Consider the following 27,082-nt stretch of genomic DNA (forward strand, 5'->3'; position numbering starts at 1 on the left):
TGAAGTTCAGTGAGGTTAGCCTCTGTACAATGGTAATGCCCTCATTTCTGGGAGGCCTGTCTGCTGCTTCACGCAGGTCTAGAACACAAGGCAGCACAAGTGCCAAATGGCAGCCAAATATAAAAAGACCTGCAACTAAGCATAAAAATAGCATCACCCAGGTACAACCCTGGTAACTGCGCAAAGCTGCCAGCCAAAGATCCAAAATGAGGCAAGGAAACAATCAAAGAAAATAAACAAAATGCTGGTCGAACTAATATATTCCCTTTGAGATTTACTGAAAGAAATTATCCCTTGCATTTTGGATGGTTACCATAAAGTTGAAAGAGTAACTCCATAATGTCATTTGTACTTGTACTTCTGAAGAAGTAAATGTGTATGAAATGTATAAGGCAAATGTGAATGCAGTGAGTATTAGTCCCATCAGACAGCAGCTATTAAAGTGGGTTACAGCGGTGCAGCAAGAAGGGAATTTGACCAAAAAGAGGAAATAAGTAATTTAGCCTTAGGAAAAGAGGAGAAAACAGAAGACGAGGCAAGGCAAAGCAAAGCAAGGAAAAGAATAAAACTGTTGATGAATATTTTAGCTTTGTACACATGCATATAAATACGTACATAAAACCTTAAGATCACAATCCACCAAGCATACTGTCCACCCCTCTCAGTTTGCATGCAAACCAACATCTCTAGGCTGCTCCTAGTGTGACACTGGCTAGAAGATGTGTGAAGGTGACCGATGGAGTGTACCAAGGAGTTCAGAAATAGTATGAGGGTTTTAGATGTGAGGACACTAGCATAAACAAATGTCTATCTTTTTCGAGCTGATTTTAACCATTGACATGAGTTATTCAGACATCAAACAAGTAGAAGCTTTGAATACAGGGAACATAATACATGAATTGAGCTAGGTTAAAGAGTCTCTTGTTTCCTCCATGCCAAGTTTTGGGGAGTGGGAAGTAGCCCAGATGCTTATAAGCATCACACTTATAAGATGAAGAATACCACCTAGTCACGCCTAAGCACCCTACAGAAAACCAGAATTTCAGTAAAATAAATATAAGGAAGGATATAAGAGTAATATTTTGACAGATTGAGTTAGTAGAAAGGTTGTCTTTGTGACTGTGAAAGCTACCCAGAGACAGCCAGCTCCTGAATAGATTCTGTCAGCCTCTGGCCTCTTGTCTCTATTTGCCATGTGAAGCAGCCCACTCCTGATGTTCACTGATAAAAAGAACTTAAAATTCAAGTGGGCACAATCTGTCCTGAGATCCCTGATTAACTGGTTAAGTGGGTAGTGGCTGTGTTACTACCTAGCATAGTCTTCTGCTTGCCTTTCTTCCACTGTATTTGCAGCAAGACCAACTCCAAGTTCTGAAAGTTTAATAAGCAACTTTTTTTACCAAGTGCCAGAGTCATACAAGATGAAAAACCACCACCTTTCGATAATCAAGGCATAACAGCAATTAATTCCATAATCCAGTGTTTTCTGTGTGTAAAGTGCCTCTGAAAGGTCTAAAACCACCAAGAGGTGAAATTTAGTTTGTCCGAATTTGGACCTTAACGTTTTGGATCTAGTAACGGTAAGACCTACAGAAAATCACCTGCTAAGCAGCAGTGTACGTCAGAATTCACAAAAGGAGAAAAGAGAGAGAAGAGTTCAAGGCAAGCCATTTGATCAGGAAAAAAGTCTATAGATCAAGGTTGTTTTCTGTGGTGGCCTCCCTCCCCTCTTCTCATGAAAACACTTAGATAAAAGAATACCATGACTATCAATCAGTTTATGCTATCCACCAGATCATCAGATAGGACTATTGACCTGTATGTTTTCTGTTGTAAAATCAATAAAAGAAAGGGAAAAAATGGCAAGAAAAAGAAAAATAGCAGCATAAAAATTCAAGCTGCTGAGCATAGTATTTCTCAGTATATCTTTGTGTATTCACATTGAATGATATAATATACTTTGCATAATTTCATCAGATTAAAATTTCACTGGATAATAGCGTTCTCAAAAAATATGTAGCCCTGACATTCAGGAACTTCAGAGCAGGTATTAAAGCACTACTGATCTTCCAATTACAGGTTCAACTTGCTAAATAGAACTGTTAGACAGAAATATGGATAAATCACACTCATTCTGGATATAATGGAAACAGGCATTTGCATGATGGTGATCACTGACTTTATGAAAGTAGAGGCACTTATACCAACTGAGTGACCAGCTTTGACATATCTTGATATATGTCAAGGCTGGTCACTCAGCTGGGGTAAGTAATGCCTGGAGCCTTTGTGAGCATGGACCAAGGTCCAGGTCCTCAGCTACAGAGCCGTGCAGATGCACCAGCTGAGAATTTCAGCCTATGTCTTTGGTCTGAGTACAACCCAAACTGGATTATCCATCTGTATTTCTGGCAAATGACCCTTAATTTCCTAATCCTCTTGACGATAACCATTGTGAATGGTTTCTATAGCGTTGCTAACCAAGGGCCTTATCCAGAAACCTTTACACATGAAGAGATCCACTTCTGAGAGGAAGGTGTAAAAACAGATTTCAGATGCTGGTCCACCATCAGACATTAAAGGGTATAATTTGACATATTTTTACATTATTAAGAATATTTGTGCAGGATCTATAATTAAAACTAAAAGAGATGTCTCCTCTTTTTGCCAGCAGCTGTGTTACATCAATTAAATGGGTAAATAAGATCTTTCCCCAGAGGGGATATCACATGGCTTTCTATTGATTAAGACTGCAGTAGAACGTTATTTGCAATTTTATTGCATAACGTAAATCAGAAGGTAGCTGTCAAGGTTTCAGAAGACAAATTGCTGCTATCTTAGACAATTCATAGGCCTCTTTCCTTCTTGCTGCTCTTATTTCACAATTAATGCATGTCTTACAAGGCTTAGTTTCTTAAATCAGTCTACAGAATCGTATTCAACTCAAAACTGGGTGTAAGCCATAGTCTATGTGGCCCTGCATTATAATGGCTCTTAAACTGACCATTCCATCTATCATTACTTCAGAACTATGCATTATTTAATAGGGTAACACAACTTAAAAAAAGGATGTGAAATAAAAAATAATCACCTCCCACAACACGTATGATTGCTCCCAGGAAAGACAGGTCTCCCCACCAGGCATAACTCCAGAGGTGTTCTCCATGTAGAATATTTTTTAAATCTTAGCTCAATTTTGTCTACCTGATTCTCACATGCAAAACATATGGCTGGAACAAGTCCACTACTCTCAGACCTGTGCAGTAATTGCAGCTGCAGATCAGTTTTGAGAATGAAATGAACACCTGACCACAATACAGCAGACATTTTGCTCCTCCACTGAACTGTAATTCCATCATTATACCCTTTGTGAGAGAGCCAGAGGGAAGAACAAAAATCTCCATTCAAATGACTGAAATACTCTTTGCTGATGTGAGAAACCTTAAAAAAAGAAACCAGTCTTTCTCTACTAGTAATCAATCTCTCAGTTTCAACAACTAGAAAACAAGTGCAACACTTTTCAAAATACATAACAGCAATATTTAACATTACCAGGATCTTCTGCACCAAAGTCAAAGAAATAGTCTTTAGGTAGTGTTTGTTGGTTGTAAAGTTGTATGAAATAAGGAAGGGTTTCTGGATGGATGGAAGGAACAGTAGGTGGTGGGACAGTAATAGATTCAGACAAAAGTTACAGTCGTTCTGTATACAGAAAAAAGTGCTCAACTTACCATCGTCTGTTTGCCATTGCATAGGATTAAAAATTAAATATCTGTTGCCTGATTTCTTCCATCCAAGTTGATTGATTAGAATGTGTTCATCTTCCTATCTAACTCAGCAAATTTAAAAGTGGCAGGCTTACTTTTCCATTATTTAGAATGTCTGAGCTCAATAAAGTGCATGGAAGGAAATGTCAGAACTGTTGCCTAAAAATTATCACTTACAAGGTGATAATAAAGTCTGGAAAAAAAATATCACCTTGTAAAAAATATGGAGGAGGTTAAGATTTCAAGGAAATCAAAGGTATTACAGTACACTTCATTTGGCTAGACATTGCACATCAATAGTACCAGATTACTACTGGCATATCTTTCTAGGTAAGGAAATTATCTGGTCCTCCTACAAATGTATTTGTGTTAAAATCTTATATTTCATTCTCCCGGAAATTTGGGAATCAATCCGAACATAGTCTTGATGAGCATGAATGCTCAATATGGAGCAAATGTGAGTAGTAAAAAAATAAGGATACAAATCTCTAAAGAGTTAAAATGAGCTTTGGTTGCCTAGAACTCCAAATAAACATTTGAGACCTTAAAATAGGGTCTGCAAACATTGCTTTGGGGTATTTTTCCCCTCTTTGCTTTGAAAGGGCAAACCAGCCATTTCAGATTTCTGAATGTGGTAGAGTTCTTTCTTTTATGAAGGTAACACAACACAGCCAGCTCACTTACTTAATTTTTCTTGAAATTTAAATGAAAGATAGAAAATGTTCCTTACCTTAAAAAGTCTTAAAATATTTGCGACCATAATGGACACAGAACTTGCTGCAGCACCTATCACACCTGATATCTTGTCTGGCTTAGTGAAAATAGGTGGGTCACCGTTTGCACACTTCACGTCTGAACCATCTTTTTCTATCAATGCTTGCACAAATGTTAAGGACTGCTCCAATGCATAAGTGTCCCTGGAACACGTATCAAGGATCCGGACACCTAAGGTGATATTGGCAAGAAGATCAGGGTCTTTATTAATCTGATCAACTGCATACAGCATTGCCTCTAGTCTGTGGATCCCCTTCTCCTTCTTGAGCTCCCCACAAGGCACCCCTCTATCCCCTTTTGCATGAACAGGGAACAGTCCTCCCAAGATGATGTCCCCATCCAGTCGGATGGAGTGGGCATATTCCTGGCCATGAGTTCTTTGCATCAGAGTGAGTATCCAGTAGAATTTGGCTGTTAACAGGAAGAAACAATGGCAGGAAACCAATCGTTTCCCTTCGTATACCATTTTCTCTGAAGACGTTGTTGCTATCCAGTATCCAGATTTTCTTCTTGCTAAAGAATGAGGCTGACCATTTGAAGCTGCACTTTCTGGAGGCTACCATCAGTGCCCAATAAGTGATATAGAACCATGCGGTAGGTAGGTAGAAAAAGGATCTCAGCAGAAGTACATAAAATGTGATTTACAAAAGATGTCCACTGATGTAACTGGTTGACCAGCTTTTCTGAGATGTGGGTTTCAGTTGCTCTTAATTGACTGCGTAGGGTGGTATGTCTGGTCCTGATGCTAAAAGGAAGTCAGTAGCTTATGTCCTTGTATTTTGCCCTATAGCTGAGGTACTTCTGAAAAAAAAAGAAAAAAAAACAAACCGTGAGAAAGACCATTTAGTTCAGCAGTTTTATACCTGTCACACAGTGTATTTACTTTTGAATAGAAGTTACATTGCCTAGGTTTCACTTTCCATATTCTTTAAGTGAGCAATTCTTGGCCTTCAGTGAATTTGAACACCTGGCTGCACTGTACTACAAGCCAGGAAATTGATGATGCCAGCAGAGCAACAGCCGAATCAGGGGAACTAAACTTAGCTTGGTGTTCAGATTCTGAACAGTAGTTCGTATTTACCTTCATGTTGCATGATATCCAGAAACAGACTTGCTCCATAACACATTGTATTTTCTGTTTTCCTGTATCATTCTATTCCAGCCTACAAAAACATAGTAACTACTTCTCCTGGAGAGGTCCTGTTTATGACAATGGAGTAATCAGGGCTCCTGAATTTAAGTACACTCTTCAGCCACTGCACAAGCACATTCAAATCATTTGGATGTTAAACTGATTATATCTCCGGTGGAATTCACTTGCAGGGGGCTAACTATATGTCTAAATCTCCTTCAAGATAGTTTCAAACACTCAATTATTTTCATGAAAAGGTAGCTGATTTCTTAAGCAAAAGGAGCACAACATATTGTGTTAGGAAACCAGCTGAACATCTAGTACTCCCTTTCTGACATTTTACTTTAGCTGAGGTCCAACATTAACAAGGTCTCTGCTTGCATTTGGACCACATTAAATAGGAACAATGTTGTGCCTGCACTGATATTTGGAGAAGTCTCACTGATTTTAACAAGATCAGGATTTCAGCCTACATATCTAAACACCTGACTGACTGTTATATCTCCGAATTGCCCACACTTTAATTCTCAAAGGAAGGCACTTATTTATTTCAATATTTAACAAGATTACACATGTCTGAATAAATTTTTAAAGCTCTGAGGAGAAGAATTAATTTTACTTGATACTAGGTAGGCACCTGTGGGGGCAACTGTGTCTGAGGCAGTCTCTCAAGACATCTATTATAGGTTACAGAAAGCAGTGGACACCCTAGGGTGCAATTCGCCTGATCCTTTCCTTTACAAACATTTTACTTATGAAATTGATTACACTGGCCAAGCACCTCCTCACCGCCTGTGCTGAAAATCTGGGCATCAGGCTCAACTGCAGATATGTACTTTGTCCTTAGTGATCTGACTGGTTCCTATCAAAAATATGATCACACTAGAACACAACTACAGACAAAATCAGAAGACAGGTCTATACTATATTGTTTTTCAAAAACATTTTGAATTATCTTCCACAAAATTTTTATATATCATGTGGCAACAAAACTAAAAATGCTCATTTATAATGTTTAAATTTGTAATCCTGTTTTTACATTTATTTTGCTACATGTTTCTCTCCAAATGATAATATTAAGCTCACAAAAGTTGAATCAGAGTTTTTAAATAGCAGCTATTTGAAGACCTGAGAAAAAGTTTCACAATGAAAAGTCTTCTTTTAAATGTGAAGATGTATCACTGTGATTTGGTAACAGAACGACTTGAAAATGAAACATCTTTAATGTGCGTGAAAAAAATCACTGCAACTGAGAGCAGCACACAGGACTTTCAGTGCCTCTTAACATTTAGTTTTGCTTGAATTTGGCTCAGGGTTCAATCTAAATGAAACAAAATCTGTGTTGTTTTATGTGATAATCCCATCATTCTCCTTTGGCTCCTTTTGGGAATACAGGTTACAAAACTGCCTAGGCTTCAGCTCCATGAGCCAAACAGACTCATTCACAAATGGAACAACTTGACTCACATTACCGTGTGGTTTGATCCAGGCCCACAGAATGTTTCTTATATGCTCCACGTTATAGAGAAAAGACCAAACTATTACCTAGCTACAATTATCTGTTGTTTTGATTGTCTTAGTAGAAAAATCCAATTAAGGGTTCAAAATAGTAAAGAGTAAAAGTTGTATCTACACCTAAAATACATATGGAGATAATTTTCTTTACAATTCCACAATGAACAACCAACTCATTAGTCCATGCATGTATGTACAAACCAGAAAAGGAGCAATTCACCGAGGGAATAAAAGATAAGACTACTCTTATTTAACACTGTATAGAGAACAAGAAAGCACCACTGAAAAATATTCATGAAGAAAAGAAGCACAGTTTTTTCTCTTTCTCAGCCACAGGTCAATTCCTTACAGTCAAAGAATGACCAGAAATTAAAGCAAGTGTCAGTCCTTGTGAAAACAAATAGTCATGAATTCAACTATTGCAACCCAAATTCTAACAACAATGGAGAAGCTACAGTGAGCCCAAGATCCTCAGTCCAATATTTTATCTAGAACTGGTTGAAAATCAAATTAATTGATAATTAGCATTTTTCAACATTAGAGTCTACATAAGCTCTGCCTGAGCTTGCATGGTTTCCTGAAAAAATGTTTCTTTGCTGCAACTGTCCACAGCCTGTCTATAAAACAGAAATAAAATTTTAAAGTGTTCTTTTTAAAAATTTAAGACCTTTTAGTCTTTTTTTATGTTACCTAAGAAATAAAAGCTTCTATTATACTGCCTAATTTATTCATGCCACACTGCTTTTTATATATTGATTAATATTCCTTTTTATAGAACATTGCAAGCCTGTGTAGCTAAGCAGAAAGCGTATGATCTAAATTAATTCCATTTTTATCAATGAATTTTAGTGAAAAAGTATGGGCCTCTGGGCTTTAAAGCCTGAATGAACTTTTCTCATGTGCAGAGATTTCATTTGAAGTAAAATGTTGTCCTTTTCCAATTGACCATAACAGTTAAAATTAATGCAAATATATTCTTGATTTAGCAGGTTTCCCACTGTAGTAGTTGGTGTTCACTAGAAACATGACTTCAGAGAAGAAATTCATACATTTCCCAAGCATAGTCCAAGAGTAAGTGCACCACAAAGCCTCCCTCCCAGTCATCTTGTAATACATGCTTCTCTTGGGTTTAATTCATTAAAAATATCTGGCATTATCAGAACATATTGCTATTTTTAAAGCGATTTCAGCACAAACCTCCACTTGTTCTGCTAGAATATATATGTATTTTTAAACCTAAGGAGGCGGAGTACTGCAAGACAGGGGAGATGGAAACTTCTGCATGTAGTGTCTGGTTCTGAAATTACTTCCTTCATAAAATCATTCAGCTTTATCAGATATTTGGTACTTGGTGTTGGGTATTTTGGTACCACATTGCCAGAGTCAGTGCATCAGAATGTGCCCAGACCAGTCACTACTCCAACCACAGACTCATTGCAACTGAGCGACAGGCTCATTGTGGAATCTCTTCTTGTTAATGAAAAGGTCTAACTAATGAGCTGAAAGTGAAAGATAAATACTTAAATAAATACAGAAAATGTCTCTATTTTGTCAACAAGGTTCCTGAAAGAGCCATCTTCAGCTGGCTACCAAGTCTTGGCTGAAAATATATAGAAAGATTCAATATGTTCATCAGGAAATATGTTTTAAAAAATCTCACAATTAAAGACAACCGCAGGAGCAAGGAGTACTCTCTGCAGGATAAGGAGGATGAATATTTTACGATGGATGTTGCCAGACAGACACATCTGAACCCTTCACTGAGGGACAAAATAAGCTATTTAGTGAGAGACAAAAGTACTGGAGAAAAAATATTTAAGATTTTGTTTAAGACCAAAAAAATTAATTTGTCATTACATTTGAAGCACATTGGAACTGCACTAAAATAAAATAAAATAAATAAAATAAAATAAAAATTCTGTGAACTAGGATAGGAGGAGTCCTAGGGTGAAAACCCATTCACAAAATATCAGATTGTCCAGTCAATGCAAAACTGATCTGGTTTTAGTGAATGAAAACAAAATAATGGTAACTTTCATTCTTAAGTTCTGAGGAGGATAAAATAAAGAACAGATGTGACTATTTTTATGTTTTACTACTGGTGTGTTACTTCTGAACTACAAAAGAATTATCTTGCTAATGTTCATAACAGTTGCTTCTTTCTCCCATACAACATTCAGCAATGAACAAATAGCTAAATTTCCACACAGACCAGGCAAAGAGTTGCCACCTGCATACAGTAACCTGACACATATAGAAGATTAATGGGTTTTGCTGACAGCAAAAGGGAATTTGGAAAACCTTTGGCCTTAGCATCACAACTCCTAACTTACAAGAGGATTCTTCACTGATGTAAGTAGTCTTATCTACCTCAGCTTTTCTGTAATGGTTTGCTGTGCCCCTGCCACGGAGGTAACCTTTACACAATAATCAGGACTTCAAGGCAAATCGCTCTCAGCATCTCCTTTACAGGAACTATTTCTTCCCTGTGCAGTCTGATGTCTCTCCTCAGCCTGATCAGCCCCTTTTCAAATACCCTAGAGCACCAGCCTTTGCATACCCTGCAAATATCCATTTACCAAACAAGCTACCCAGCGAAAATCCAGCACAGTTCCTTCTACTGGGGTGAAACTAACAGGAGTTTACAATTCATAAAAAAGAAACAGCATCGCATATTTTCCTCTGCCTTTGATTGGACTTAGAGCTGAATGAACCCTATCAATATTAACACCCTTAGAGTTGGTTTCACCTCCGGTCTGGCAAGCGATAACCGAGGAGATTTTCCCAGGCACCCTAGGAGAGCTTTGTCTGTTGTTTTTGCTTTCATTCGACCCTCTTCGCACTAGACTCCCCAGTCGGCACAGTTAGATTCAAAGCAGGCGCTGCTGGCATAGTCCAGTGCTCCGCGTTAAGGGCTCTGCCCTCAGAAACGCAGCCGCCCACCGAAATCGTCCCGGGGCACCCTGAGGGAAAGTCCCCCACTGTGTCCGCGCATGACCCCGGCGGCGGTCCCGGCGAGCGGCCGGGTCCCCCGGGCTCCCAGGTCGCGGCGAGCAGCGCACCGCCTCCCGCTCTCCGCATCTCGCGCATCGGGCCAGTGTATCCCGCACATCACTCCGCACCGCGCCCTGCGAACCGCACCCCGAGTACTGCACCCCAGGCACCGCACCCCTCGCATCCCGCACAGCAGTCCGACCACCGCGCCCTGCACAGCACCCCTCACAGCACCCCACGCATTCCACACGGCATTCCGCACCTCACCCTGAACAGCAACCCGCGCACCCCGCGCACCCCGCACAGCGCTCCGACCACCGCACCCTGCACATCCTGCAAGGTACTCGGCACCGCACCCTGCAGAGCGCCTGGCACCGCACCCCGCGCACCCCTCACCCCGCTCTCTGCCCCTCCATCCCTCTCCGCCCGCCGCCGGCGCACGCCGCCGGGAGCGAACAGCCGACCACGCACCGGCTTTCCGCGCGGCTTCTCCGTGCTTTCCCGGATCCTAGCGCGGTCGGCACCTTTCCTGGGCCAAGGAAGGGCTACTGCAGCCCGGCCGGCCCCGCCTGGTGGAGGGGCCCGGGGAGCGCCCCCGGGCTGGGCGAGCCGGCTCTCCCCGCGCAACTCCGCGACCATCGCCCATCATCGCGGAGCTTCTCTCTTGAAGGGAGCCCCCTATTGTTCTCCACTTTACTTAGCCGAGTGATTTATGATCATTTTTTTTCTCTTCCCTGGCTCATCCGTACCCCAGCTGGCGTCTGCTGTTAAGGGATTCCGGCACAGCCTCGTCGCGGCTCTCCCCGCGGCCTCGCTCCTTTCAGCCTGCGGTCGTAGGACGGGTCTGAGCCGCCTCTCGCCGCGGCCTTGCAGCCTAGGCGGCCCGTGGGCGGGGGACGGCGGGCACATGCGGATCTCCCGGCTGGAGCCGAGGCTTCAGCAGTCCCCTCCGAAGCCTGTTCCCCGGCCGGGAGCAATGCACCTCTGTCAGCGGCGCTGCAAAAACAAGCGTCGCCCTTTATTTCCAGCCGCCGGTGATTCCTTCCTCTCCTTGCATCAACTGGTCTGTTTTAATGCGCTTCTGCTCCCCCCTCGACGCAAACCTAAGTCTCTTTTAATGAATCCCTGGTCCCAGAGGTCAGAAGCTTGCAAACTCTAAAATGCCGATGCTGGATTTCCATGCACTTTTGGCCACTGATCGATTTTTTTTTTTACTTGAGTTGTTTTGTAGGTTTTTTTGGTTGGTTGGCTGGTTGATTTGGTTTGGTTTTTTAACCGTGTCGTACATTCCTCTGCCAACACTTCGAATTCCTGCACGCCAGCACCTGGGGATGCTGCTCCACGACGAGGACAGCTAACCCCTTTCCTCGTGCCGGCACACCGTTTCGCCCTCTTCCTCCGGGGAAGAAGCCCCCGGAGTCCAGTGGGGATCCTCCTGTCCCTTCCCTCCCCAGGGACACGGGGGTCTCCCCTGCGGAGCCAAGAGAGCGGAGCCCACCCGACAAGGTATGGGCGGGCGGGCGACAGCTCGCCCGACCCCGGCCCCGGAGAACTTGACGGCGGCAGACAGGCTGGCCCGTCCCCCCGAAGTGGCGGGAGCCCCCTCTTCCCTCCCGGGCAGCGAAACGTGAACAGGGCGGCGGGGAGCGCGGGGGAACCCCTGTGCCCCCCTCCTCCCGGGGGTGGGAGACGACCTGGCTAAGGCAGCCAGGGGGAGATCTCACTGCTCGGGAGCTCCGAGTCTCCCTTTTTGCTTGCTGCTGTGACGGCACCGTGTCCGGGATCTCTTTCGTTAGAGCTGATTGGGGGAGGATATCGACAATAAAAATGATAAATATTTAAAGCAAAAATATAAAAGACCCCTGAGCCACAAAGCAGGCGGAGAGGATTGCCCGGGATTCACAGCCCAAAAACCTTAACTGAGGCAAAACTCGCATTGAGTGCTCTTCTCTCCTTAAAATAAGAACTAAAGGCGACACACACAGATACATAAATACCTTGATCAAAAAGAGTTGCATATCCGTATTACTGTGGAGGTCACTGGAATTATACTCGGCGCCGATCGGGAATAGCATGAGGTAATTTCTGTACAATTCTCGTCTCAGACAGCTTCCCCCAGCAGCGTCAGCTTAATATGCGAAAGCTCAGCATGGGACAGGTATTCAGGAGAGCGGTTTCAGTCGTGCTGTATAACACTTGCGATCAGCCAAGCCGAACCTGCTCCGCTGACTCCTTCCTCACTTCTCCTCCCCTCGCCTAAAAAAAAAAAAAAAAAAAAAAAAAAAAAAAACTTTTTGGGACCAGTGGCTCAGCGCCCGTGACGATACCAGCCCTGCGCCGCCTCACCGCTCAATCGCAGCGGCGGACACACGCACCGGCCCGGCCGTGCCGCTCACAGCCAAGCGAGAAAATACCCCCAGACCGTTCGTGTGCGCCGGTGGAGCGGTCCCCGCCAGGAGCCACACGGTTCGGTGTCCCCGGGCGCCAGCGGGAGCGGCGCGGCACCGCCTGCGCTTACCGCCGCTCCGGCGGGACGGGCACGGCACGGCTCAGCTTGGCGGAGCACGGCAGGGCACGGCTCGGCTCGGCACAGCGGGGCGGGCGCGGCGCCACACTTGTAGCTGTTCTTGGTGCTGAAGGCGGCGGCGCTCCCCGGCACGGCACAGCCCGGCACGGCATGGCTCCACGTGAATCCCCAGCTGGCCACGGGCTGCGGCTCCCGGCCCGCCCGCCCGCGGCCGGCACCGCCCTCCGCCGACACACCCGCTCCGCTCGGGACACGGGGCCGCGCACATGTGTGCTGCGGGATTCCTGGGCAAAGGGAGCCAATAAAGGCTCGGGCGGTAGCAGTGGGCGAGCGGAAGAAAAGAGGGAGACAAGGAGGGGGTCACCGGCCTGAGCTGGTTTATGGCCTGAGTTGGCTGTTTAATGCAATTTCCCCGAGGGTGCGGGGCCTCCATCCCCATCCCTCCTCCCGCGACCGGCGGAGCCGTGTGCCCTGCCATAGGATCGATGACATAGGGTAAGATTCCCGACGCTCTTTGTCCCATCCCCGGTTTCGGCTTGCAGCTCAGATGCCGGGTGGCGGAGTTTCCATTTATGCCTCCAGGCACCCGGGGGGTTTCGGCAGCGCGAAGTCAGGCCCCCGAAGGGTAAGGGACACAGTGGGGAGTATTTCGCCGGAGGAGTCTGGAAGTTTGTTCCTCTCCTCAAAGGCGCTCCCCATTACACGACTATCGCACAGGGATGCCCCGCGCCGCCGAGTGGGAGCGCCCGGGCCGGCCCCGCAGAGCCGACAGCGCAGTCCCGACTGGGCCGCTTCGCCCGCCCGACAGCGCTGCCGCAGCTTCGGTGAGAAGGTTCCACCTCGAGGGCGCCGCCCGCAACTGCACCCGCGGTGCCCGGCCCCCGCACGGCTTGGCGGGGCTCGGCACGGCTCAGCCCCCGGACTCGGGAGTTGGAGAGGGCTCCAAACCCCACGGTGTGAGCAGGATGGCCGGTTCGCCAGGCTCCTGACATCAACCGGATCTATTCCGTCTTCCCATTTCACGCTACTCTGAACTACTTTCCTTAATAACAAATAACATTTTTCTTTGCTTTGCCGTGACTGTCTTGCTTACTTAAAACACCATTGTTGGAAGGAGGAAGAATTCAAAGTGTGCTCAACTATATCCAGCCAGTGCTTCCATGATCATCTCTGTTATATGGTACTACATGGATTAATGTTAAAGGTCTGCCTCAGGCAAACCACAAGACTAAGATGGATGAATCTTTCAAGCCTGTAACTTCTCTCATGGAAAAGGTCTTGTACAATTGCAAAATGGCACTGGGAAATGAGCCAGGTCTTAGGATATATTAACTCATGTTTGCATTTGTTTTATTTCAAAATCTTCCATAAGAGAAAACTAAGGAGCTGTGATTTCAGCAATCTATCACAGAAATCAGGAATATATTCATATAGATTAAATCCTGATGTTCAATCATGAGCAAAATTCTATTTTAAAGTGGACATCCACCTTTACTCACATCGGGAAAATAATCCATGCATGAGTTATCATCTGTGTTGGATAGACCAATTTCTAACTTCATTTATACTCTGCCTCTTCAGCAGCTTAACAGAAAGTTCAGCAAAGCAAAACCAAGTGATGTCCTGAGGGCACAGCTGATGCTTGAACTCTTGTGTAAATCTAGCAACTGGAGAACCAGGCTGAGGTCAAAAGATTAGGATATGGAAACCTCCAATGTTCTTCTAGTTTGGCCACCAACCTGAATGTAATCTGATGCCCTGCCATATCTCTTCTAGCCACATCTTTTCTATAGCACAGTTCTGAGGGCAGATACTATATCTTATTACATAGGTTTACAATGAGTACCATGATGACTTTTCCGTGGGAGTATGATTAATAAATGCATAACTGAAGTTTGCTGTGTTTTAACTACATGGAAACAGAGAAAATTATTGGGAGGGAGGGGTCAGAATGAGCAGCTTTACAGGAAAATAGCCATTTGGTAAGGATAGATTACAAAAAAAGAGAGGCAAAACACATCTATGATTGTTTGAGCAGGATTCATTCTTATTCAAATCCAACAGTAGCTAATGTCAGTTTGTAGAGAAGACTAATGTCAGAACTGGTGACAATTACTACTTGCAGAACTAACTTGGAAGACAAGAAATCCAGTTCTGGAGACCAAGCTGTCATAAAGGAGCTCTTAAATTACCTTTTTTCAAGTGAGAACTCCTGACTCGCACAGGCAGCATCTTACACATTAGAAGACTGGCATGGTCATACTAAAATGTCAGGACCATAGAGATTACCGCCTAGAATAAATGCTTGCTGGAAACATCTTTTTAAAGCCAAGCAAAACCAAGTGAATCAGTCCATCTCTGTGCCTCTATTTCTCCTATACAGAAGACACTGAACCTCTGTGCATTCAAGCAGTGATTTTGGCAGAGCAACTCATGTTCCAATGGCTCTATTCCATAACTGCACTCACCAGTACAGTTTTTAATGACATTGAAATGGGCTGATTTTTTTAACTTTGAAATAGTGTGAAGTTAGACACTCAGACTTCTGGATGGGCTTTTCATTGCTATTCAGGTGAGAAATGTGACTTTCCAAGTCATTCAAACATGAGAATTAAACCTACCAAGGCAATAAAATCTCTTGAATAATCATTGTTAGGCAAAGGCCTGCTGATTAATAGCCATTAAGGAATACAGAGCCACAAAGTAAGTGACTTCCATGAAAGTGATAGTGAATACTGGGTTCTGAGTTATAAAATGTTTCAGAATATGAGTGTTTAAATTTTACAAGAAACATAATCACTAAAAAAAAAAGAACTTGAAACTTGAGTGCTTTATGTGCACTTCTCTAAGGCTAATATTTCTTTTTAAAATTTATTGCATGATGAAAAAAAGAAAAGGTGGAGAAAAGGCATTTCACAGCAGTAACTATGACAGAAAGCATTATCTGGAGGCCAGAGAAAGTGTGCAACCATCTGTAAAATAGAACATACCTTTAGAAGGCCCTGACTGTGGCTTATTTCAAATAAACTTTTCAGCAGTGAACAGGAGATGTCAGAGCTTAAACTATAAAACAAAGATAGCCACCATGTAGGAAAGGTAGCATAGTTTCCAGGGAAGATATTTTCAGAATCAGAATATTTTTGGTATCTAATTTCCAAATCTGTCTAACAGACTCCAATATGTTAGAAGATTTTAGCAGTTGGAAATCATTCCTCTGCTGGAAGGAGCAGCACAAGAACACTGTTCTCTAAATGGGTTTTTGAAACTTTTGAAACAGCAGGCAGAGGCAGCACCCTCCAAAGGAGACACAGTTCCCCAGCAGCCAAACTGTAGAGCTGAGCAGGTCTGGTGACAGCAACCACAGTCAGCACATCCCAGAGACTGCTAAACAACTCGGAGGGGTGAGGCAAATCTGAGGTCAAGTAGAGAAATCAAGCTGAAGGATCATCGTCTTCATTAGAGGGGTACATGGCAAGGCACAGGCATGGCTGCAACAGCTCAGGGAAGGGCAAAGGAATATCAGAGCTTAAAAAACCTCCTGAGTGATGCTGGGAAGCCCAAATGAGATTTCTTATGAAGACAGCTTTCTCATGAAGCTGTCTTCTCAGGAGCCTCATTCAAGGTCACACCATCATGTTGTGTCAGAGCTGGCCTTGACCATAGGCTGCCAAAAAACATGGAAGTAGGGCAGGCCCTCACTTGTATACCGGTCAGTCTTGTGTCATATTCTCTTACATCTCCTTTCTCTGCACAGAGCTAGAGGATGACGGTGACATATCTGTCCTGAACACTGTCATTAAACTTGACAGATTTTCTTAATGCACAGTGTAAGAATTTGCCTCTCAATATGATTGAAATGTTAAGGAGACACATCTGGAAGTTAAAAATGGTGGACACATACTACATTTAAGTGAAGGATATAGTATATTCATGAATCAAATACAGTTTCCAAAATACAAGTGGATGATAAGTCTGCAAAATCCTCTCTCACGCAAGTCAGAACATTGAATTCAGCAGAGACTGTTGTGAAGAAAAATAATATTTGCTAAAGAGAGGAGAGACTCAATCCTAATTAACTGAAAATTACAACACCCCCAAAGGGAGTTATCCATTCTTATACCTTTATAATGGGGACAGTCTCCACTAGCATGTCCTCTAGTATAATGACTGTATGGGTTTCTATCTATAAAGTATCTATATAGGTACTAAGTTCTGCAGCTTCTAAAACCTTAGTCTTTCATTTTGTCCTTTACCAAAGGAAAAATGAAATCATGTTTAAGAGTGCCTTTCACTCTAAGCCACTTCACAAAAACTGATAAAAAGCTATATATAGTGATTACTTCACCAGCTTTTGAAATGCTGACATCTTTGAGGTGATGTACAGAAAAGGTTTATAAATCAGAAGGTAAAGCCACATTACCTTTTCAACATGTGAGCCATAACCTTTCCTCTTAAAACACAGCAGATGGATACAGCTATTTTACATGGGGGAAAAAAAATTATTCACCCTTCCAAATAAGTTGTTTGCATAAAAAGTCATTTGCCAAACAGCAAGTGAAGCTGATAAGGCTCTGCCTTGTTTCAGCCACTTTCTAGGCTGTTGGCAAAATCCTCTCAGTTAGCAATGCGTGGAAAGAGCTAATCTTTAAGTCTAGTATTTCTATAGGTTTTGTGGACAGCAGAATTTGTCAGGAGACTGTTTTCTAAACTAAGTGCACAAAATGCCTGTGTACTCCCTAGATGAAAAAACTTCCTCAAGGCTTGATATAACATAAACTTTGATTCTACTTTTAATACTGCCTCTTAGACAGCCAGAAAACAAACCATTAATCCATCATCTAGAGTTCAAGGCATTGCACTACACAGCCAAACATTTGTTTTCATGGCTTGCTGCAGAAGAAATAGAATTGCAGCTCTAGAAATCATCAAAATCATGAATGAAGACTCACTTGAAGTAAAAAAATATTTTGCTTAGATGTGATTGTACATTTAAATGTTGCAAGACCCACCCTCAAGCAGCAGGGAGAGCATTTTGATGAGGCTCTGAGAATTCCCCTAAAACCACGGCTCTCATACAGGGTCCATACAGGCAGCAGATATATATCCAGAACAGCATTTGGCCTGAGGTTATTCTCTGAGTGGATATGTAAACTCATAAGAATGATGTTAAGTAGATTATGGTGCCACTTCATGTTCCCAGATCCATAACATCAAAATAAGCAGGGGAGCATGCCCTATTAGCCATTCCTCCTGAAACTGTTCTGTAAGAATCATGTAAATATATTTTTGGCTTTTTAGAGGTGAGTTTTCGTGGTCAAAATACACAGGACTTCAGGATAGATTCTCAGCCATCTAAGATGTCAACTCCTGTATTTAAAACATTCCTTTAGGCTCCCTGGGTAGAAGCAAAATATGGAAATGGAAAGAAATAGCTACTTTCCAGGCAGTGAGTCATCTGATATTACCATAGACGTCTAAATAGAACATGTAAATCATGCCTGAGAAGTGTCTTTTTCTCTCCATGGACTATAAAAGGAGTCTAGACAACCAGCTCAGATGTAAATGTCTGCAGTGTAGATGATTGAAGCGAGGTGAGGTATATCCCCCACCGGAGTGTGGGAAGATGCAGACAGTAAGACAGGTCAGACTCAGGTTCTGAGAGCACACACCACCAGTTCATGACTGGTTTCTTATTATGTCTGTTCTGGTGGTAGCTAGTATTCCAGCATAAATGACTCCTTCCTCTTCCCTTTCTCTTCCCACAGTGAGTTGCTGACAAATACTCCAAATGGTCTTAAGGAGTCAATCAACTGTGTGCCAAGCGTTCGAAAGTGAAAAAGACTTAGAAAAATTTGTATTTATTAAGTAGTTATACACTTAGAAGGAAACAATTCTGCAATTTTTTTTCTAAAAATTAATTGGTACAAAATTAAGCAATCATTTTAATTAACTGCCTGTGGAAAAAAGAATGGTCAGAGTTCATTTTTTTTGTGCTTGATTTTTACATGAACAAGATGTAGTTGAGCTGCTGCTCAAGATTCGCATATGATGTCTTTTCACATCCATATGGTACTTTGTGGGGGAGTTCACATTAACATTTCATCTTGGATCATGAGCACACTTGAAGTAAACCTTCTAGCTGTCCCTTCTTACGATGTGCTTTGGTTAATGTAACAGAGCAGTCTTAGGGCTCATGGACCGGATTCCTCTCAAGGAAAACTAGAAGCTGAAGCTGCGCTCCAGAAGTGCACCTAAAGTGTTACAATCACTATCAGACCAAACTAGAGCTAGTCTGAGGTGATCCACATGTCCACACATGCTGTGAACATCAACTCATCAGCACCAAATATTTTCTCTATTGACTTGTGTTGGCCCATGTGATGACTTACAGCCCACATCAGATTGAGGTTAGTCTTTAAAACTATCCCAGCATTTCCTTGTGGGCCAGAGCTGAAAGGCTGCAGTGAAGCTCTAAGATAGCTAGCCCTTGTAACTAATTTAAGGCTAGCATGATGCATTGCATGTTTCACAAGGAAGGTTCACACTTTGTTTAAGTTACCAGCTGTAAATAATGTACACAATTCTATCTTATGAGTGTAAAGATAAAACTTTTTTAATATACTGGAGGATCAGAAAACATATCCGTAACCATATTTGCTGTAGGTTCCATGCAATTGAAACAACAGAGAATTCCCTATCAGTGTTGTTGGGAGGAAGATTAGGTGTACAATGACGCAACATTCATCCGGTGTTCTGGTCTGCATCTGTGGTTTGGGAATCACTTGTCAGTGATAAGGTGATCTTAATAAAACCCTTCATTATTTAAACTCTACTTAAATTGCAAAACAATCAATGATATTAGTCCAATCAAGAAACACTAATTGCAATGAATTCTTATGATAGTGGCATTTTCTTGTATCAAAAAAATAACCTACAATATCTAAAAGCCACTTTGTCATGTCTTTTGTATTAAGGGTAATGACTCTTGCTTTCTTGTGCTTCTTTGCTTAGGTCTGACCTGAAGACAAGTAACCACTAATGGTATAATTAGGTCAGTGTCATACCACACACTGACTGAGTAGGGATGCTTCTGCAGCAGAAACATTTCAAGTTCTAAAATGCTACCTCATTGGTGTTATTGCACAACTTGGGAATGGCATAGACCTGTTTTAATGTGACATACAACTACTGTAGCAACTATAGCTATAAAATTTGGCACAAAATTTGCGTATTCATTAATGCCTTTGCTGCTTCTCCCATATTGTCTTATGTTTCTCCTCGATATTAACTCTCAATGCCCACCAAAGTGTTACTAAAAAAAAAAGTGTGCCTGTTACGTGATCAAACAGGTAAAATGGAGCAAAAAGCTTTTGAACTCAAACTGAAGCCCCTTCCCTCAGCAGAGGAATTAATTCAGGTATCCAGCCAAGAGCTTTCAAGAAATAAAATATTCCTTTGGGAGTATAGTATCTTTATATTTCCACCGGGGATGATATAGTTGAAAAAGCCCATAGTCTAAAACATATTTGGCAGACTAACTCATAAACACTTGAACACTTGAAGGATGATGAAATAATGAATGAAATAAACATAAAATAAATTATTTAGCATCAGACAAGAATATTTCTCCTTCATTATTTATTTTTACCCCTAAATGCTATTATGTTGTTTTGTTATTGGTTTTGTTGGTTTGGGTTGTTTGTTGGCTTTTTTTAATTTGTATTCAACACTTCAAAAAAAAATCAAAGGAAATTTTAAAATAAAGGGCTGGGGCAATTCAAGAGGAGAAACTAATGAGTAGACCCCTTTCTCCAATCCTGTAGCTATGCTATTCATTTTCCATGACAGAAGCACATGAAGGTATTCTCTTTTTGACTTATGGCAACCAATGATTGAAACCAGCATGCCCTGACATCAAGAAACTGCTCTAATTTCAAATATACTCCAGGAAGGGTTTCATTGCACATGTCTATTTATTTGCATTTTAGCTTGGATTAGGACTGTTATTTTGATGTAAGCCTCTTTTTCACCACTATTTATACTGCTTGGATTGTACCACAGAGCTGTCTTGGACCAAACCAACAGGATCACCATCTCAGATGAAGCCAAAACATAAGCTATGCTCCAACTCCATGGGGCAGCCAGACCTCAGTAGTCAGAGGTCCTATTCCCAGACTAGTCCTATTCCCAGGTGACACGCCTGGACCAGGGACAGTGTGAACACAGAGCCCTTAGTGCCCACCCCATGGATCTGTTCCTATTGTGCTAAATGACGTGCTCTACACATCTTCAATACCTCTCTCTTGTGCAGTGTTTCCTGCTTCCAGTCAAAAAATACCCACTGGGCCAGAGATTGTGTTCAAGAATTAGCCCAAACACATGTGCTGACTGCAGGGTATATTCTGTCTTTTGCTCAAGCAGCTCAGGAGGCCGTAGTAAAATTGCCCCAGTTCCCTGCTGCTTGGGATATTATCTCTTCAGTTGCAGAAATACTGAATAAACACTGAGAAAATAATGAAGATTTTAATCAGTTTCTGACCAGGAGGTATATTTTATCTGGAAATGATTATGTATTGAAGTGTCCCAAACATCTCTTTTCATTATTTTTGCTCCTCAGAAAACTTTAAAATCTTGTAATCATTCTCAAACAGGAAAAAAAAAAGGATGTTTTAAAATATCAGCAACATAAAAATCAAGTTCCTGCCAGTTCTGTCAGGAAACAGTTTTGTGAGAATAGATCCACATAAGCATGATTGCTAACTGTTGGATGAGAGCCCATAGAAGAAATGGCTGCAAGTCAATAGTTGTATTCCCTTCTGTCACTTCTATTTCCTAATAACAGGGGAAAAATAACATAAACACCACATAGTGGTTTATAAAAACACTAGTTTGTTGATCATCAGAAAGAAACATTACTAATCATATTATTTCAATGAATTTACAAATCAAAGACCTTAAAATTACCTTTGTTTCCTGCAGTTGCACTGTATTCCAGTATAAGTGTTAACTGCACTTGCTAAGGTCTGAAGTTACACTTCTACAAAATTAGCATTACAACATGCTATGCTCATGCTCATTTTAAAATACAATAAGGTTGGATTAAAATATGCTAAGTATATTAAGGTGTCTTTATGAGCTTTTAAAACATTAAAACAGACTTGTTTAAAACTTCGAACACGTGAAGCAATGAGCAAAACCAAAATTCAGTAGCTTTAGCACACACTGATTGAGTTTGTCCATATTATGGAATATTATTGGCTTTACAACAACTAGGATGTGTTAGTTAGTTACATCAGTGGTTTTCAGGCTTGGGTTTCCAGGTCACAGTTGATGAACATGCTAAATGTATTTACCACTAAGTTGAATAGTGCATCATGATCTGTGACAGATTTTGGAGCCAGACAGTGATCCTCCAGGAAGTCCAGATGTCAAGATTCACATGCCCATTGGTTTAGGCGTATAACAGTTCACATAGGCATATAACAGTAACCCTGAATTTTTTTAAAGACCAGGAGGAGAAACAGTCCTCTCCAGAGCAATCACTTCATCCTGAAAGAGGTGTCTTAAAAAAGTTTGGGAAATGGACTCACAAATGTAGCAGTCACTCTCCATTGACTGCAGAGGGAGTCTCAGGGGACTAGCAAAGGGGGCACTAGCTTTAGACATCTGCAGCCACAACTATGTAGACATAAGGACCTGAGATTTTGTTGAAAAAAGAAAAAAGATAAATAAATCAAAGGGATTTTTTTCCTGTTTCAGTAATGAGTTTTCTGGTCTGGGCGGGTTTGCCCTTTCCTCACTGCTCTCAATATCCTCTTCCACAACCTCAGTGCAGACAGTTCTGATGGTCCTGCTCTGAGCCATGGTTTCTCTGCCTCTTGTGAAAGGGCTGCTTCTCCTCCAGGGGCTTTTGGAATGGAGACAAAAAGACAGCCTCATCACAGCTTTCCACCACCACCCACGACCATGCATGGGGCACACTCTTCCTCTTGGTGCAGGGAGCACAGTCACACAAGAGGGTCTTGGCTGTCGGGGCTGCCTCTGCGCTGGTGGGCTGTGTATGTGCTCTGATTACACAGCTATAAGTGCCTGTGTCAGTATGAGCACCTTATCTGATCATTTCCACCTAAATCCAGCCTCTCTGCCCAGTCTAGACCACTGTCAGCACAGATGTATTGGTTGCAGAGGAGCTCTGCAGTCTCACATACTCAGGGGAAATGAAATACAAACACACAATTTAATTGGAAACAGGGTTTTATCCTGATTCAGCACAGGGTTTTTTCCTGCAAGCCCACAAGGGCCATGTCTCTTTGTGCAACACCTTCCAGAGAGGAATTAGAAATTAAAGCAAGCTGGAACTGGTGTCCGACATATCCATATTCTCTTGAAATCTGCTTTTTGTCTGCAGAGGCAGACTTCCAGAAGGGGGTCCATTTGGGTCCAGGTTTCTCAGTGCAATAAAGCTATCTCCCATGAATTAGCTATTGGATAAACAGGATTTTAATACTTAAAGCTCATAACTGCAGCCTTGTGGAAGAATGTTTGACTCACACACTCCTCATTGGGATTCTGAAATGCTTCTGCTTCTGAGCTGCAATAGTTGTCACATCATCCACGAAGAGTTTAATTGAATGAATGGAAGTTAAGACTAAAACATATACACATTTGCTAAAATAAAAAAGTAATTTAATCTGGTATTTGCCAGTTAAAAATATGCTTTTACAATTAAATTTAAAATCTCTAGAGAAGTTAATTGGGTTAATGTGGGTAATTTTTAAAGCTTTTCCTCAGTGGAGTCAGTTTTAATTTTGGGATTTAACGAACAGCTAATAGAGATATTCAGATTTTTTTCTTCTCATACATTTGATGTTTGCTTAAGGATTTCTTTCTTAACAATCACCCCTTCAAAATAGCACTGCCTTCAATGAGTATGTAGAACACATGACCTATTAAAAACTTAAAATAAGCCTGAGGTTATTACATTTGCATCCATTAACAACCTTGCTTTGAGAAATGTCTCTTTTAAAGGAACATGTTTTAATCTGCTAGTACTACTTGCTTGCATAAAGACTAGAGAGAGTTAGCAATTTCTTAAAAATTTAAAAGTTTTGCAGTCCTCAGCAGCTATTGATGACATACTTGGTACTAACAACATTACTGCAACCTGCTGTGTTGTATTTGATATCAGTGTCTGTATGTGCTCCATATAACACAATAATTCTTCAGTAGAAAGAGGCATGAAATCAAAATTATGTAAAATAGTGTGAGAGAAAGAAGAAACCTTGTGTGTGGACTCCAACTCCTTGCAAAAATCACCCTGAAATATTCCCTTAGGATTGAAAAAGTTAACACACTTGTTAAGCTTGCAATAAAGCCTCATTTAAAAGTTTTGTAGACAGTAGTTTATCTATGATTAAGGGATCTGTACACAGGATCACTCTCGAGGAGAAAAGACAACACAGAAAGAATCGTGTCTTGCAGAATATACAACCTAAGGAGTCTTTCTGCTGTGCCTTTTGCAATCGGATATGTCCATCTCGTATTGGCCTCATTAGACACCAGCGTGCTTGCAACAAATGTGGATAGAGCCTTCCTAAGTCTTCGTTCGCAAAGCCTAGTCATGATCTGTAATGTCAGGTGAATAAATAATTTATCTGTTCTGGAATGACCTGAGATTTCTTGTTTTCCAGCCTGATCAGTCTGATACCAACACCATCTATTTACCACTTCTAGTGTTCAGGAGACTTTTCTATAACTCAGACAGGCTCAGTTCTGCAGCTACAATTCAATCAAAAAATCATGTCAGGGCTCAGAGTTGTATTAGCTGAAATTAGGAATGTTGGTCATTTGTTATACTTGGAGTCATATTTGTCTTCTGGGCCTCAGCTTTCCACTGAAGACAAATTCTCAAGAGTTTTATACCAACTAGAGAAAAAATTATTTTTATTTTTATTTTTTTATGGAAACTTAGTGCATCCTCGTTTTCACCCACCTTCCAGGTCTTTACAAATGGTCACATATTTCACAAGATTTATGGCCCAAATCACAAGAGCAGTCAGCACTGACATTTACCCATTAACATTACAGGGTGAACAACTGTAAAGACATTAATGAAATCATTAGAAGTATATATTTTTTCTTAGTCCTTGTGGATTAGATCCAGTAAAGGATTTAAAGGTGGCAACACCTTTTAGGCTGATTTCCAGAATGAAGTTCAGAGCCAGATACCTGAGCTCCTTCCACAACTTCAGATAGGCCACTAAGTGGGAAGAACTGACTCCTGAACAGTGGAGAGAACCCTGCTCCCCTGTTCCACTGCATCCAGCCTCTTCATAGCTAAATCCTAGTGAGGCTGCTGAGCCTTACACCCTCCTGGGTTTCGCCAGGAGACCTCATGCTGCCTTGTGGCTACAGTGCTGTGCTGCAGGAGAGGGAGCATGAGCCTAAAGTCCCTGAAGTTGGAGGAAGGCATCCCACCCACGTCTCTGCCTCCTGGGTGAGTGCTACAGGTATGAGAGGCCCATTAGAAACACCTTCCACATAATTACCACATGGGAGGGACACAGTTTTGGGAGTCTGCCAGGCAGGTGCACTTCAAAGGATTTCATATGCTCCTTTGCCTACTTTTGGGATCCACTGAAGATTGGACAGGCAGACTGCATTGCAGACTGAGTTGAAGAAGATCTCCAAAGGCATTTAGAAACCTTCAAGGTTAAGAAGCCCTTTGGGATGTTTGGATAAAAGAGCCCGGTCCAGCTGTCCAACTGTAAAAGGTGTCTAGTAATGTTTGTCACGTCCTAGGAAGGTACAAATGGGAGATCACCACCGGCCATATGGGAGATATCCATTTCTCTGGAGTGGCAGCAGGAGGCCAGCAGATACACTGTAGCTTCTTAAATGGAACTAAATGACTCAGTTTTAGCAACTGCAATAAGCCTATGTAATGACCAAATCCCACATTAGGAACAGAAATCTTTTACCTTGCTTCTGGACTTTGGTACACTGAGAAGATACTGTCAGCAGCAGTAAATACTAATTAGGTAGAAGTGAAAACCAGTTGAAAATAAGTTCACGTGTGTATTTTACTATGCTAATAAAATGTTGCAGAAAACAGTCCATGTCAAAGCATAGCCCTAGTTCTACAGATGCACATTGTGAAGCCTGTGGGAAGTGGGAATAGAATAAAGTTAGATGCAGCTGCCTGCAATTTCACTCTCTTTTTGAGGTAAATCAGATCATACGATAGTTTACAGCTATATGGACACAGAAATCTATCCATGGGTCTTTCAGAGAAAAAACATTACTTCTAGAGTGAAAGCCCACTCAATGAAATTTGTGAGCAAAAAAAGCATCTAAACAAATAGTGACTGAGTGCTTACTGAAGCAGGCTGCTTGTTCTGGATACATGATGGAGAAGGCTTTTGCCAATTTCCATTTAATTTGGCAAACCCCATGGCAAGTGTAATCACAGCAAACATACTTCCTAACTAGATGATACACATGGTTCCAGAGCTGATACAAAATGGGTAGATAAAGACAAGAGTATAGTACAACCAGTTTAAATATTGTGTGACAATGATAGCTTTGCATACTATTGCCTTCAACATTTCCAGCCAAAAATAGTGTCACAAGGATCTCACATTTCTTTCACAGATAAATATTAGTGGTAGTGAACTCTAAGATGAAATTATATCCAATTTTATATACAGAAAATTTGATTTTTTTTTTCAGTCACAAAGGCTGATAATGCACACATTTGCTAGAAAAGAATCTCAGAGAAATAAAACTCAATCATAATACAGAAAGCAAGACATTATTTTTTAGCGGCTGCATTATGTGAGCAGGAGGAAGGAGATGATATCAACATGCCAGCTGGAAATCAATAGGAACCTGGCCAACCAGCCTAAGGCTTTTTTCCTGCAGTCTTCAAGGGGACCAGTTTATTAAAATAATGTGCTTCAGCAACACTGGACATCTGAAGATCTGAACATTTAAATCCTGGGCATTGTAAAGCCAAAACTTTATGCACATTCTGAAGTCCATAGCATTCAACCTTTTTCTGGTCAATCATACTTCCTGTCATGTGCAACAAATGATGCTTTGATCCACTCCGATAGTTATGCCTAAAACTGACTTATTTTACTCAACAAACTTTCTTGTTTGTGGTATTAACAAGTCATGAGTCCAGCTTCTCTGGCCAGAGGAGATTAATAAACCGGTATAAGTACGGTTTATAAAACCAGTAAGAAAACTTGAAAATCATTGTGTATTTCTGTCATGTTCTGACCTGGTGTTTGACTTTTACATATTAACCTATCCATTCTGATAACTGAGACTAAGATGGCCATCAGTTAGCTGGTGACTTTTTAGTGTCAT

At 41.8% G+C, this 27,082-nt stretch overlaps 1 protein-coding gene across 5 annotated transcripts in view; it reads right to left on the minus strand.

The window, feature by feature from the left end:
• Positions 1 to 12,756, minus strand: part of GRM8 (glutamate metabotropic receptor 8) — a 335,277-nt gene extending 322,521 nt beyond the window's left edge. For 2 of the 5 annotated variants that reach the window (XM_017818222.1, XM_017818227.1), the window contains exons 1-3: positions 12,698 to 12,756; positions 12,177 to 12,435; positions 4,495 to 5,339 (exon numbers count right to left, since the gene is read on the minus strand). In XM_017818222.1, the coding sequence (XP_017673711.1) occupies positions 4,495 to 5,004 (510 nt within the window). In that variant the 5' untranslated portion in view covers positions 5,005 to 5,339; positions 12,177 to 12,435; positions 12,698 to 12,756. Of the gene's footprint in view, positions 1 to 4,494; positions 5,340 to 10,326; positions 10,365 to 10,650; positions 10,749 to 10,928; positions 11,015 to 12,176; positions 12,436 to 12,697 lie in introns of those variants that run through there. The other 3 variants (XM_017818225.1, XM_017818224.1, XM_017818226.1) reach the window with 3 other exon arrangements.
• Positions 12,757 to 27,082: the final 14,326 nt, after the last annotated feature.

This window comes from Lepidothrix coronata, unplaced genomic scaffold (assembly GCF_001604755.1).
Source record: "Lepidothrix coronata isolate B3197 unplaced genomic scaffold, Lepidothrix_coronata-1.0 Scaffold66, whole genome shotgun sequence".
Classification (NCBI taxonomy): Eukaryota; Metazoa; Chordata; class Aves; order Passeriformes; family Pipridae; genus Lepidothrix; species Lepidothrix coronata.